The sequence below is a fragment of the Fundulus heteroclitus genome, chromosome 14, assembly GCF_011125445.2.
Source record: "Fundulus heteroclitus isolate FHET01 chromosome 14, MU-UCD_Fhet_4.1, whole genome shotgun sequence".
In the NCBI taxonomy this organism is placed as follows: Eukaryota; Metazoa; Chordata; class Actinopteri; order Cyprinodontiformes; family Fundulidae; genus Fundulus; species Fundulus heteroclitus.
The window spans coordinates 17,715,666-17,729,423 of record NC_046374.1 but is presented as its reverse complement, the minus strand read 5'-3'; the positions used below and the strand labels follow the sequence as shown (position 1 = coordinate 17,729,423).

The 13,758-nt window shown below is 40.7% G+C and overlaps 1 protein-coding gene across 3 annotated transcripts in view; it reads left to right on the top strand.

Annotated features, from left to right (window-relative positions):
- Positions 1–2,899: 2,899 nt before the first annotated feature.
- The window catches only part of LOC105934681 (protein Dok-7), a 52,289-nt gene continuing 41,430 nt past the window's right edge, over positions 2,900–13,758 (top strand). Inside the window, exons 1-4 of one of the 3 annotated variants that reach the window (XM_021322677.2) lie at positions 2,900–3,071; positions 3,190–3,235; positions 7,809–8,039; positions 12,667–12,867. In XM_021322677.2, the coding sequence (XP_021178352.2) occupies positions 3,018–3,071; positions 3,190–3,235; positions 7,809–8,039; positions 12,667–12,867 (532 nt within the window). In that variant the 5' untranslated portion in view covers positions 2,900–3,017. The remainder of the gene's footprint in view (positions 3,072–3,189; positions 3,236–7,808; positions 8,040–12,666; positions 12,868–13,758) is intronic. The other 2 variants (XM_012874788.3, XM_012874789.3) reach the window with 2 other exon arrangements.

The following is a 13,758-nucleotide window of genomic DNA, read 5'->3' as shown; positions in this document are numbered from 1 at the left end:
AAACTGGTTTTATCTGCACAATAAGATGGATTTAAAGCGCTGTGGATCAGACATTTTCTGATTCTTTTTTTAAAGTAATTATTCAGACCTTGCAGCCTGAATCCACAGGAGGGGAAGGTCGTCTAATTAAGAAACGGCGTTTTAAATTGATCCTCGTGGAACAACAGCAGCCGAAACACTTAATCTGGAAGGGAAACAGAGAAAGAAGAATGGCTTGTGCCAGATTGCATTAGAACAGAGTTTATAAGTATCATTGTGTCCTTCTTGTCTTGAGTGATCATGATCAGTAAATCTGGTGGAGATTAAGAGGTCCAACAAGCATCAGAAAAACAAATACCAGAGTTTAAAAAAAAAAAAATTTCAATTAAATTTTATTTACATAGCGCCAATTCATGAAACGTGTCATCTCAAGGCACTTTACAAACTCAAAATCAATCATATTATACAGATTGGTCAAAAATGTCCTATATAAGGAAACCAGTTGATTGCTTCAAAGTCCCGACAAGCAGCATTCACTCCTGGAGAAGCGTAGAGCCACAGGGAGTCATCTGCATTGTCCATGGCTTTGCAGCAATCCCTCATACTGAGCAAGCATGAAGCGACAGTGGGAAGAAAAACTCCCCATTAACGGGAAGGAAAACTTCCGGCAGAACCGGGCTCAGTATGAACGGTCATCTGCCTCGACCGACTGGGGGTTACAGTCGGTCGGGAATTTGGATTTTATATTTTTGAATGTCCGATTACATCCCTTTAAAATATTAAATCAAATGTTATGGTTAGTTACTCAGTACTTGAGTAGCCTCCCTACCAAATACATTTATTTATTTATTTATTTTATTTTTTGCTCTTGAGTATTTTCTTGGTTGGCTATTTATGTTGAAGTAGTGCTACTCATACTTGAGTATAATCTTTGGCCCATTAGTAGTGTCTGCATGGCGGTGAGTCTGTCAAACTCCAGTGAAGTAAGTTGGATGGATTGTAAGTAACATGGCCATTCATGAAAAATATCAGATATGTATCAAAATCAGAGCCACTCGTGGGAGTGAAAAGAAAATCAATCTTGATCTTTAGGCTTCCATCAGAAAATTAGACGTAGGTTACAAAGAAACAACAAAGCTGGATTTGGGCTGCTTTTGAACATAGCCAACAGGTATGAGTGTCAGAAAACTAACACTTGGTATGGCCCTGAACGCATCATCCCAACGATGGCAGCGTTATGACGCGGGGAGGCTTTTCTTCAGCAGGGACAGAAAAGCTGCTTAGATTTTATGAGCAGCTTTTATGATCCCATGGTTTTTAATTGCTTTTGTTCGTTCTGTGTTTTGAGTTATTTATGTTTTATTCTATATTTAGCTAATTTTTCTTAGTACTTGGTTGTACTTCTACTTACTCCATGTTTCTGTATTGTCATTTGTCTACTTTCCCGTTTTCTTTGTCCTTACTCTACACTCACGCTGCCATTTATTGTGTTGATTGTACTCATCTGGGTTGGATGTCACAATCACACCTCTATAGCGTCAAAGCAGTCTGCAGAGAAGGAAGCAACCAAAAAATAATGCACTCTAGTAGGTACAGTTACTTTGATAAAATTATACTTAAACATGAGTAAAGTTACCAGTGTAAAATGTTACTCAAGTAGAAGTAAAAAGTTGTTGTTTTTTAACAGAAGACAGTCCCTCTTATGCATTTCACAAAGGAAAATAGAAGATATGGGTCTCAAACTATTTTTAATTAAACTTCAACTAGTAGTTGATGTGTTTTTGCTAGAGCTGCTAAAGCGTCAACATGGATGTGCCTCCATGTTTGGATCTGAAAACTCTGACCTCAAACCCAGCCGGTGGATCGATGCTGTAACGTCTGGTGTTTTTGTTTGCTTCTCTCTTTTTTATTATTATTTTTTTTTTATTTCAGTAATGGATGTGATTTCAAATGTAACTGAATAAAACACTTAAACCATACTCAAGTACAAGTAAAAGTTCAGCTTCTGTAAACTACTTTAAAAAGTACAAACTACACACAAATTGTACTAAATTACTCGTTACTTTCCCCCTCTGGCTGTCTGGTTTATTGAGTTAATTGCTGGTTTCTACTGTTGTTCTTGCCCTGGTTGTCCCATCCTGACGTTCCCTACCAGGGTTTCCTGTAAGTTCCCAAGTTTTTCCTGTTATTAAACTCATATTCCACAGTCCTTCAAGCCTGCCGCTATCATGCAAAAAACGTGAGAACCAGAGTTACTATGGAGTGGTTTAGATCAGGGGTTCCCAAAGTGGGGGTCTGGACCCCCCGGGGGGTCGCAAGACCTCTTGGGGGTCCTGAGATGATTTGTTGCTGATATGCTAAAAATATTTTGTATTTCCTTATTTGTGAAACTGAAGTATAGCTTTACAAGATGCACATCATTCCTCGTGTTAACCTAAGGGGAATGCTGCACCTTTTTTGTAAGAGTTCTTATAGAAATACTAGGTTTTTATGACGCAAAATCCCCCTGACAAAAAAAAAATTAATAAAAAAAAAATCCCACCTGCCAAAAGGGGGGTCACCAGTTTCTGGCACAGTAAATTTGGAGGTCACAGGTTGAAATGTTTGTGAACCTCTGGTTTAGATCATAGCATTTTCAAGTTTTGTTAGATAAAAAAAAACAAATAAAAGATGTTGAAGTTTAATGTTGCAATGTGACAAAAAGGTGAAAACGTTCTTGGGATGCGCACACTTTTGGAAAGCACTGCGCTAAAGCCATGAGGTGAAGCCACCAGTGTGTCCCCAGCAGCAGCAGCAGCAGCAGCAGGTGGTCCAGCCCAGTCCAGGTGGCTGACAGACAGCCGTATGCCACCGGCCGCCGGTGCCCTGAAGGACGGGGCAGACAGACACCAGGCCCCGGTCAGGGCATGTCCTCCCCCCGTGTTGTCCTCCTTGCTGTGGCAGGAAGGGGTGGGGGCAGAGCGATCGGCGCAGCTATTTTGAAAGTGACCCCCTCATTCAGGCAGCGACTCTGCAGCTGTCAGGAACCATGACTGAAGATGACGGATTCTGTTGTCGTGGAGGGATACGCCAGACTCAGAGATGGGAAAAAGGTGCGCGCTTTTTAGTCTTTATTCGCTGTGGAGGCAGGTGGAGGCTGGGGGGGAGAAAACACTCAATAACTTCCGCACACACGCTTATCTGAAACTTTGTTGTGTTTCCCTCTGGCAGTGGAAGACTAGGTGGCTGGTGTTTCGCAAGCCGTCGCCTGTAGCAGGTAAGGAAACATGAACGTGTTTACTGCGAGCCTTGGAGCGTTTCCCCGCATCGGTGCGCAAGTTTGTTTTGCGCCACAAAGGTCGATGTGTATGTCGCTTTAAAGGAAATCGCTTGTTGTCGCCGTTCAAATGTAATTATTTGGGTCCATAAGTTATTAAAATATGTTTTTATGTATCCCTAATATTTGCTAATCTGTAAACATAAAACAGAAACAAAAGCGTCACCATGACAGTGGTGGAAAAATGATGGTTTGGACTCATAAAAGTTGAGAATATAAAAATCAATCTGTTTGGATTTATTTAACACAAACAACACATTTCAATTCAGCGACGTTATATAGTGTAAGTGTTGTATTGTAAAATAAAATTGTAATTGAATTAGGACCTGTCTAAAAGGCCGGATTTATTTGATCATCATACATCTGTTTGATTGTTAAGAGTCTATAGATGACATTTGTTTTGAATTGCTGCAGTATAATTAAACTATGTCCGTCCTGGAATCATGGTCCGTTAGTTTCAAAACTTTTCGTTTTTTTCAGGCGGTGCTTATTAGATTTTTATTTTTCCTGCAAAAAATAAATGGGGGGTCTTCACGATGTTGCAGTTTTTGGGCACAGTTGCCTAGTAGGTTCGCGGTTCAAATCCCGGCCTGGTATTTCTGCGTGGGGTTGGAATGTTCTCCCTGTGGATTAATTGAGAAGCTTAATAACACAATTTCATAATAAGAAAACAACACAATAACATAATGTTTGTTTGTGGGATGCGTGAACATTTTTTTTTTGTCAAACCTTATAAACAATTTCCCATCAATTCACAGACAGAGTATGATTGTTGCTCTATAAAGCAACAATTATCATCATAGATATTAAAAAAAGTGGCTTTTACTAGACTTTCAAACTTTTGAAATATAAAGTTCTCAACAATGAAATATATGAGTTTTATTTGATTGCCACGTAGAAAGGAAATTCTTTGCAGGTTTACGGGTGCTATCCGAGTTGTGTGTGTGTGTGTGTATGTGTGTGTTTGTGTGTGTGTGTGGGGGGGGGGGGGGGGGGGGGCATATGTGGTGCTGGGCAGCTTAACATACTCCACAGGTTGAGTTAAGGCTGAGTGCTGCTCCTCCTCACGACTTTGATGTCAGTGTTGTTACAGCTGTCTGCTCTAATGCCTTGTATTCGTGTGTGTGTGTGTGTGTGTGTGTGTGTGTGTGTGTGTGTGTGTGCAGCAATATGTGGACACACTGTTGTTTTGTCAGTTGACACTGATTGTTTGAAAGGTGTCAACAGACTGGAGGACACACCGGCAGCTACTGTAGGGCAGAGTAGAGTCAGCGTAGAAATAAATAAAAAAAAAAACCTTTTGTGTATCAGAAAAGCAGAAAAAAGTGTTAAGAAATGTATCTCACTAATTATTCTAACAAAATTAGGCCGAAACACACCGCTATGTGGGAAAACAAGTCTGCCCCTCCTGTCTCCATGGGAGCTGTATTAGCTGCATAGATCAAGTAACCAAAGATCAGGATAAGTTAGCACCTCTATAAAAGCCAAATATGCAAATTAGTCTGGGACTAATAATGAAAACGTTTACGAGGAGTATAAGGTTCATCCTTCAAAGGTTTGGAAGATTATTTACAAGTGGCGACCTTTCAAGGTATAGATCAGCTTGGTAACTCGGTAAGGTATGACATTTATTTGTAGTATGTTTATAATCTTAAAATTAGTGAATACAACTTGACATGAATATAATGTTTTTAGAGATGCTGGAAGAAAACTTCTTGTCTCTGCAGAAAAAAAAAACATAATTGGAATTACATCTCTGACTCATACATTGGTGGGTAGCTAGTCAAATCTGTGGTCCATAGTCATCTGTAGACTAGTGACCTGTTGCATATGGAGCATGTTTGTTTGTTTGTTTAAGTCTCGTTTGACTGATTTTATTAAACATTTAGTTATTTAACAAATCATGCAATGCTTTAATTTTGTTTCATACCACTAACCTGCCAAGGACTGCAGATGGAAAACGGCCCTTCATGGCCAAATCTGGCACATTTTCTTGAAAGACCCCGTAACTCCACATCCTCCGCTCCTGTGCATGCCCGCTCCGTTCCAGACCGCCTCCGTGAGGCAAAGCTTTTCACTACATCCGCGGTTACTCCATCTAGCGCCGCTCCAACGTTTCTTGGAGCCGGTGGAGAGCATGTGTGATCATGCAAGCAAGCAGAATGGACAGCTATTTGGAGAGGATTACCACTTTTCAAAATGAATGTCGAAATGATAAATCTGCTTCCTTTTATGGTGCAAAAACAATCAGATTCCAAGTGGTTGGCATCTGATATTTTAATAAAACAGTTAATTTTATTGTGAAAATTAAAAAAATTTTTATTTAATTTGTGGTTAACCATCTCTATGTACACCATTTAACTTTAACAGACCGGAGGTTGTTGATGTTCTTTTTCCTCTTTGCTATGATTAAACTATGGAGCTTGACCAGAGCCTGACGGACCGGAACAGAGCAGAAATTTGGACTTGTTCCGTATTTAGACGTAGTATCGGATCACTGACGTTGATGTTCGGAGTAGTCACGGAAAATGTGGAACAGTTCTCATAAATTAAAAAAACAATGTAGTTGCTCTGTGTGAATCAGAAGTAAAAGCACAGATGTTGTCCACATTATAAGAAGTTGTTCAAAAGTAAACTTGATTGGTGTTTTAAATGTCACATTCCTCTGAGGCTGTGCGTTCAGATCGACATCCTGAGGAGGGAAACCAGGAGGAATGAGAGGTTTTCCCCTGCGATGATAAAAAAAACACAGCTTTTAGGAAGCTGAGCGCTGCTTGGCGTGTGAGCGTTATTAAAGGGCACCTCCCCTGCGCTCTGAGGTTTGCAGTGCAGAAGCACCGCTCCGATACCCGAATTGGATATTCCCTCTGACATTGACTAATTAGCTGGATCGGTTTCCAGATAAATGACGCCGATCCAGCATTTCGATCCAATGATTTCTTTTTTATAAATTAACATCACACACAGCAATACAGTTACGGTGATCACTTCTTTTCAATGTTTGCAACGATGGTTACGCAGAGCACGCACAGCAGCTAGTGGTGAGCAAACACAGAGCAACATGGAGCGAGTGGCGGACCGAGCCAAGTCTGCTATTTGGAAACATTTCAAACCCGATAAGCCAACAAGTCCGACTGAAGCATGCGGCGTCTGCAATGCGTAAGTTGCGAGGGGGGTGAAAAGATTGGTAAATTCAACACCACAAACTTGAACAAGCACCTCCAAAAGCACCGTGCTAAAGAACAGGCAGAACTTTTTTTTAACAATGTTTATTAAAAGCCTGGTAACTTCACTCACATGGAAAGGTGTACGGTTTATTTATTCATCAGTAGTATTGGATCGGTATCGAGTATCGGCCGATGCGCTTAGCCAACTATCGATATTGGATTGGATCAGAAAAAATGGAATCGGTGCATCTCCAGTTTGCAGAGCGGGTTAGGACCCAGCACCTAGAGGGGTGGGGGGGTTTGTAGCCACCGCCTAGCTTATAGCAGAATTCAATGCTCAGAGTCTAAAGCGACATCTCTGAGCCATCTCAGTCGTCATCACTGATCAGGAAATGTTTGATCCCTGAAGCCGCGTTCCCTCCTAATTCTCCCATTTGCAAGGTCAACCAGCGGTGCTAATGCACCGCATTACGCATGAGTTTATTTGACCGTTTAAAGCAATTAAAGTAATTACTGCACACCTTATCACAATTATCTGTTCATCTGTGGAACACGTCAGCCTGGTGATCATCGGGGAGAGGAATGTGACCCCATGAAACGCTGTGCAGACTTTGATTTAAGATCCATATTACCGTCATGAGTATTTATTTTATTAATTTGAAAGATTTTATGTATAGTTATGGTTCACCAGCGCATACATGAATAACACAGCAGTTTTGAATGCTAATGATAAAGTTAATCTATGATTAAAGTCTGATATGGAGTGAAATTGTATGTATGAGAGGAATCATGATGCAGTTTGGCTGCATCATGTTGGCAGTATTCCCCCGTCTCCAAAATGAGCGTACGCCTGGGTCAGAGCTGCCATGAGGACAGGACATTTTTTTTCCAACGTTTTTTTTGTAATAGGTCCCAACGTTTGCATGGAAAGTGACGTACACACGGTTCAGGCCCCATTTTGTGTGCAAGCAAGCTTTATAAATGAAACCCCCGGTCTTTACCGGATTGTTAGGAACCTTGGTGTATGTAAACCTCTGAATGTGTAGAAAGTATTAAAACATCGTTGAAAACATTCTCTCTCTCATTACTTAACAAATAGAAATACATTTGATAATCCTAACAGACATGAAACAGGAAAAGTTTTGTTTTAATGTCAGACAGTGAGGTAAAAAAAGCAAACTTTATTCATTGTACATCAATCTCTGGTCTCAACTGTATTTACCAAAAACAAGTAATTTTTAGGACCCTTTAATGTACCTTTTAACCTTTTTAACTTAAATAAACAGTAGAAACAGGGAAGTCATTTTCCCCCAGCTTGTGTAAAACTCTCTGTCTTCCTCCTCCAGATTGCCTTGTGTTGGTGGTTTTTAAAGACAAATCAGACAAAGTCCAGAGCAACAAAGAGAGGACGAGCGTCACGTTGGAGGAGATCTGCGGCCTGGAGCCTGGACAGTGGTATGAAGGTGTGGCTTTCACCCTGGCCGTCCTCTGCCTGAACCAGGCGGCTCTGCTGGGCTTCGACAGCAGGGAGGCGCTGCAGGCGTGGGAGCTCCGTCTGCGGTACGGCCTCGGAGAAGGTGAGGATCAGCAGACATTTCCAAATCACGTCATTTACTGTTACATACTTACTATCTTGGCTCTGCCGTGTGGTGATGTGGTTAGAAATAGGTTAGGTTACAATTATGGTATGTGTAACCTTACTCCCTGAATACAAACCTGCATAAAAAAAAAGATGTAACAACTTTCTCAAACCGGTCAATTTAGTTTGGTTTCCTCGGTTTATTTCATAGGGGAACAATATTAAGTTCAATTCATGCTGCGATGCAACAAGCATGTATAGTTAACTTCACAAATGAGTGGAAAGGCATTTTTGTTAAGGAATGCATGAAAAGACAAGAAAAATGTATGATTGTAAAACTTGACATTAGACTCAAACAGGGGATAAAACAGTACAAAGCAGTTTTTATGTAAAGGTTCTAAGAAAAATAAGGAACAAACTGTATGTATGTGAATAAATATGCTTCTTAAAAGTTATTAAGGAACAGGTACGCAGTTGTTTTAGAATAGCTAGTTTACAGTCCCTCTAAGGACAGAAAAATGATCCTTCTGCTTTTTAGACATCCCACAGACTTCTGATTAAAAGAAATATCAAAGAATAACATTAAACTAAATAAAAAATGTAAAAAGCATATTTCCATAATGGTGATTTCTAACTTGAAATTCTTCATTTAAGATCAAGTATTGTAGAAGTTGCAAGGTTATAAAACAATAAATGCTGTTGCACACTGAGCATTTCTTGCATTGCAGTGAGACTCACCGCTGTGTACGCTGAGCAGCTATTATATAAGCCTAGAAGCTAATAATAGCGTTGAGCCGTTCATCGGTGGGCAGCTGAATTGTAAGTTTGTCACTCATGACAATGATCTTGGAGATGACTTTGTAAAAGATGCTAGAGACGAATGACGTCACAGTTGTTCCTCTGAGTTTTGGCGTGTGACAGATTATGCCTGCTGCTTATAGTGAGGGAATAAGTGAGAGAGTAAACTTTATTAAAATAGCTCTTTTCTCAGATCAAAAAGCACAAAGTGCTTTAAAATTAATACAAGCTCAAAGAAGACAGCAATAGAACATAAAAGAAACTGTAAACCTGCGTACTTATACCACCATACATCCTAAAACTAGTTAAAAGCCAGTCTGAATAGATACGTTTTCAGCTGCTTCTTAAAATAACATGATCCCGACAGCACAAAGACAGAGTCACAGCTCTATAGGATTTATCCCCTCCGGTCATAAAAAGTTTCTAGAACCAAGAAGAAGTGTAGGGATCTAGATGGTCAGAGATAAAGCCAGGGGGTCTCCCACACATGGCTCTAGAAGCATAAAATGTAATTTTAATTGTACCGGCAGCCATTGTAAAGAGATTAAAACTGGAGTAATGTGCAATCTGACAGCATGTGATGTGCAATCGTTTTTTGGTTAAAGCCTCGCAGCAGGTTTCAGTTCTAACTGCAGACTTTTTATTCAAACACATAAAAGCACATAAAAGCAGGCAATGCGCTGTGCGCCCCTCTCCCACCAGGTAAACGCTTGAGAAACCTCAAAACTAAAACTAATAAACTTAGAAACAGCTTCTTTCCCAGAGCTGTGAGGGCAATCGCCCCCTGATGGGAGACTGCAGTCCAACACTTTAAAATCACCCCACTGTTACCAGTCCTTCATACTTTACAATCACCTTAATGTTAATGCCTGCTGCACACTATTATCTCTGAATATCTAAATGCACATTTCTGTAAATCATCTTTGTTCAATAAGCACCTTACTACCTCATTATCTGCAACGTTCCTAAACTCTAAAAAAAATTTAACCATTGTTCATTGCCTGTCTGTCAGTTTTTTTCTTCATTATGTGTAATGTGAACTGTAATGTGAACCCGAGTAGCCAAAGAGAAATTTCGCCGTGGTGACAAATAAAATATTCTGATTGTAAAAAGGATACAACAGTAACCAAGACGAGATGAAATAAAAGCATGAATAATTACCTCCCATTCAGCTTTTGACACCAAAGAATATAAAGTTATACGGCAGGATTTTTAGCTTATCTTAAGAGAATATCCTGCCATGTGGTGTGTTAAGAACGACCGGACCGCTCTGACCTCAAATCGCAGATATTCAACATGTTGGATTGTTGGATATCCTACCGTGTGTGGTGTCCCCCGAAGACAAACGAGCACAAAGCCTGTTGAATGTGGCGCGTAGCCAATCAGAAAGCAAGGCGAGGGATTCCCAGAGAAAACCCCATTAGAGCCTGAAATTATCTGGTTTAAAAACAACATTGAATGTTGTGCCAGAAAGATATCATTTCAACCACTCTGGAAGCCTCCCCTAATAAACCAGCTATATCTCAGAGACTGGTAATCAAAATACTGTGATCAACAGTGTAAGATACAGGAGAAACATTTGTTGGTGCCCCAGAGTCAGCTGACATCAAAATATTAATTAAAACTTTTTCTGCAGAGCCAGGCTTTCGAACGCCAGCCTGAAATAAGTCAAAGATCTCATGTTTCTGCCTGAAAGAAACAAGCTGTTCTGCCACCACTATCTTTCAAAGAACCTTTGACATAAAAACATCTTAGAGATAGGCCTGTAATTGTTTAAGCTGTGTAGGATCGCTTTAAATAATGGTTCGACAACAGCATGCTTGAAAGAGCTCAGAACCACAGTTGGGTAAATGAAAAGTATCGCAAATTCCTACAATACAAGGGCCAGTAGCATCACAAAAACAAACCTTTCTATACAGCACCACAGGGAGAACGTTGCTTGGACAGGTAGAAATGTTCATTTTAACCAGTAGAGATGAAATCAAAAGCGTTCAGAAAGACTGAGAAAGTGGACTGGCAGACACAACGTGATGCCACTTTGACAGACACTGCAGAGAGTTTATTGTTTCAAACATGACCTTAGATTTATTTTTTAGAGAAATAAGGTTAGAAAAGGATCCCTTCTGGCCGTGTATTATCTGCTCCCTGCGTGTTTATGGCCTTTTGCTTAATGCCACAGAATGGAAACGGTCCAAACCTGCACAGATGTCACCTGCCAGCAGCCAACGCTGGCCGGGGGCCAGCATGCCTGACGCTTTCGTCGCCTTGCGCGCCGCTCTATGAACCTCTTTTAACCTGAGTGATGATGTGGCCAGCTCTTTGTCATTGTTGCCAACATTAATCTTGTTTGGGGCTCCTTAATGCTGCATCTGCTTGGTGGGAAGCTGCAGAAGGTTTGGGGGGGGGCGGGCAGAAGCACAAAGACGTTGATGGAAGTTGGTCCTATTATGTCACCCAGACCACTCAGCTTCATTTATACAGAAGATTGTGTTCTGATGTGTTCAGCTGCGGGGGTGAGCCTCTTCGGAGCTCGGCACACCGAACAAATTATTGCACAAGGAAACAATTTTCTGTTCCAAATGTTTCCTGTAATGATGGCCTTTGCACAAATGATACATGCTCCTTTGTAATCCTAATGCACTGGCTCTAAATCCTACAAAGGGAATGCTTTGACTGCCTCCTTCTCACATTTGATGAAAACAATCGTGCCGTGTCAGAAAGCGTGATCAACCTGTCTCTATTCAGCTTTACATGCTCCATGTACATTGTCCCATTTTGTCATGACATCACCAAAAACTTTGAATTTAGTAAGGATTTTATGGAAAAGGAAAACACAAAAAAGTGCACATTGATTTGTTTTAAACAGTACATTTTTTCAAATAAAAATATATAAATTGTAGAACCCCCTTTTGCTGCAGTTGCCGCTGTAATTCTGCATGTGGAGAGCTGCTAAGTCCCGCTTTGCACAAGACTGAACGTCAGATTGGAGGGGGAGCATCTTTAAAGATACATTCTTAAGTCTTTCTACAGCATCTCAATTTGATTCTTGCCTGGGCTTTGATTAGGCCGTTCTAACACGACGTTAAAGCCCAATCTTAACGATTTCATTGCAGCTTTGGATGAATGTTTCAGGTCTTTTGTCACCTCTAACAACGTTTCTTCCAGCATTGTCCTGTATTTAGCTCCCTCTGTCTTCCCACCAACTCTGACCAGTTTACCCATCACTGCTGAACAAATTCATCCCCACAGCATAATGCTGCCACCACCATGTTTTACTGATGGTGTATTCAGGATGTTAGTTTTCCACCGCACCACTGGTCTTGCTTTCATCTGACAAGAGCATCTTCTTCCACATGCCTGCTGTGACCAGTGGGTGGATTGTGTCAAACTTTAGTTTGTGTCAAAAGGATTCTGTTTTTGCCAGCCCAAACACTAGTTACACATAAACCTTTGGGATCTGGTTAATTTAAATATGTTGAAACCTGCAAAATTCAGAAGCAGGTTCATCTGTTTGCAGGTACGTTTGCGAAATTTGCAAAAGGACCTCTTCTCAACCCCCGATGAAGCCATTAGTGCTGCTGTATGACTTTTCATTGGCACATGAGTTTCTGTGGTGCTGCCTGTTTTGGTCAAGACATTCTTGTATAAGAGGTTTTTGATCTGATTGGTATTTTCCAGGTAACAATAACACATTTATGTCATATTAGTGACCCACTTAAAAATGCAATCATTTCAGAAACTACACCTTTAGTAAATATGTCGTTGGCTACATGAACAAACTTCAGCACCGTGTTGCAGCTCAGCCTAAACGTCTCTTGTCTGCTCAGTTCACAGATTCAGTGTTGGGGTTTTACCAGGGACCAAGCTGGAGAGCGGACCTGCGACTCTTCATCTGTGCAACAACCTCGTGGCCCTCGTCCGCGACTTTCCTCCCCTCATCATCGGACACTGGACCTTGCCCGACCTGCGGCGATACGGACCAGTGCCGAATGGATTTGTGTTTGAAGGAGGAACAAGATGCGGATACTGTAAGTGGATTTCTCACGATGGCCCAGCATTGTGCTTGATTTTTTTAATAATGCAAACTTTCTCTGTGTGGTTTACTGATGCAGATTTCTCAAAAAGTTGATTTTTTTTAATCAAACTTTTATTTTTAATCCCAAGTCTAAAGCGTGCCTCACATCCAGCTCAGGGCAGGAGGTTTTCTTTGCTTTGACAGAATTAATAAACGGATGGCAGAAATAATGTTTTGGTCCAGCAGCAACATCCCCAAAGAAAATAGATCATGTTCTTCAGGGTCTGTTTTTAAACTTATGAGGGTTTGGATGAAAACTCATTGAAGTAATAACTTCAAATGCAGGGATTGTGATCACGCTTTTATTGTTTGTAGTTGTTTAGTCAGTGTTGATTAATGATTCAAGCAACACAAAGAGACACGCGCTCTGCTTTTAAAAATATATAGTTTAGTCTTTAAGGGTATAAATCCTTCTGTCGCATCCATAGCATGGACTTTATTATGACCTCGTCCCTCTTCCTCTGGTTGTTCCTTCACGTCAGGCCAGGATCCAGCATGAAATATAATTCCTAATCTTGCGGCAACAAGTGTTTTCAACAGAAAACACTGTTTTTTGTAGGTAAGGTATTGCTCAACGTTAAATCTGTTCAGTTCATCTGTATTTTAGTCCGGGTTTGAATCCTACAGACTGTCACTCAGGGTCCCCTGGACCCAGAATGCACCACCAGAATGCCACACAGTGGCAACGCACTGCTCCCAGAGGGATGGAAAATGTAAATTAAATTAAATGTAGGGGACGAATTTCATTGGAACGTATGTTTCAATGACAAATAAAGACAATTAATTAAAACACAACAAACTTGTAGCAGCAATAGTGCCTACCAACCTAATGACTGCATGAGTG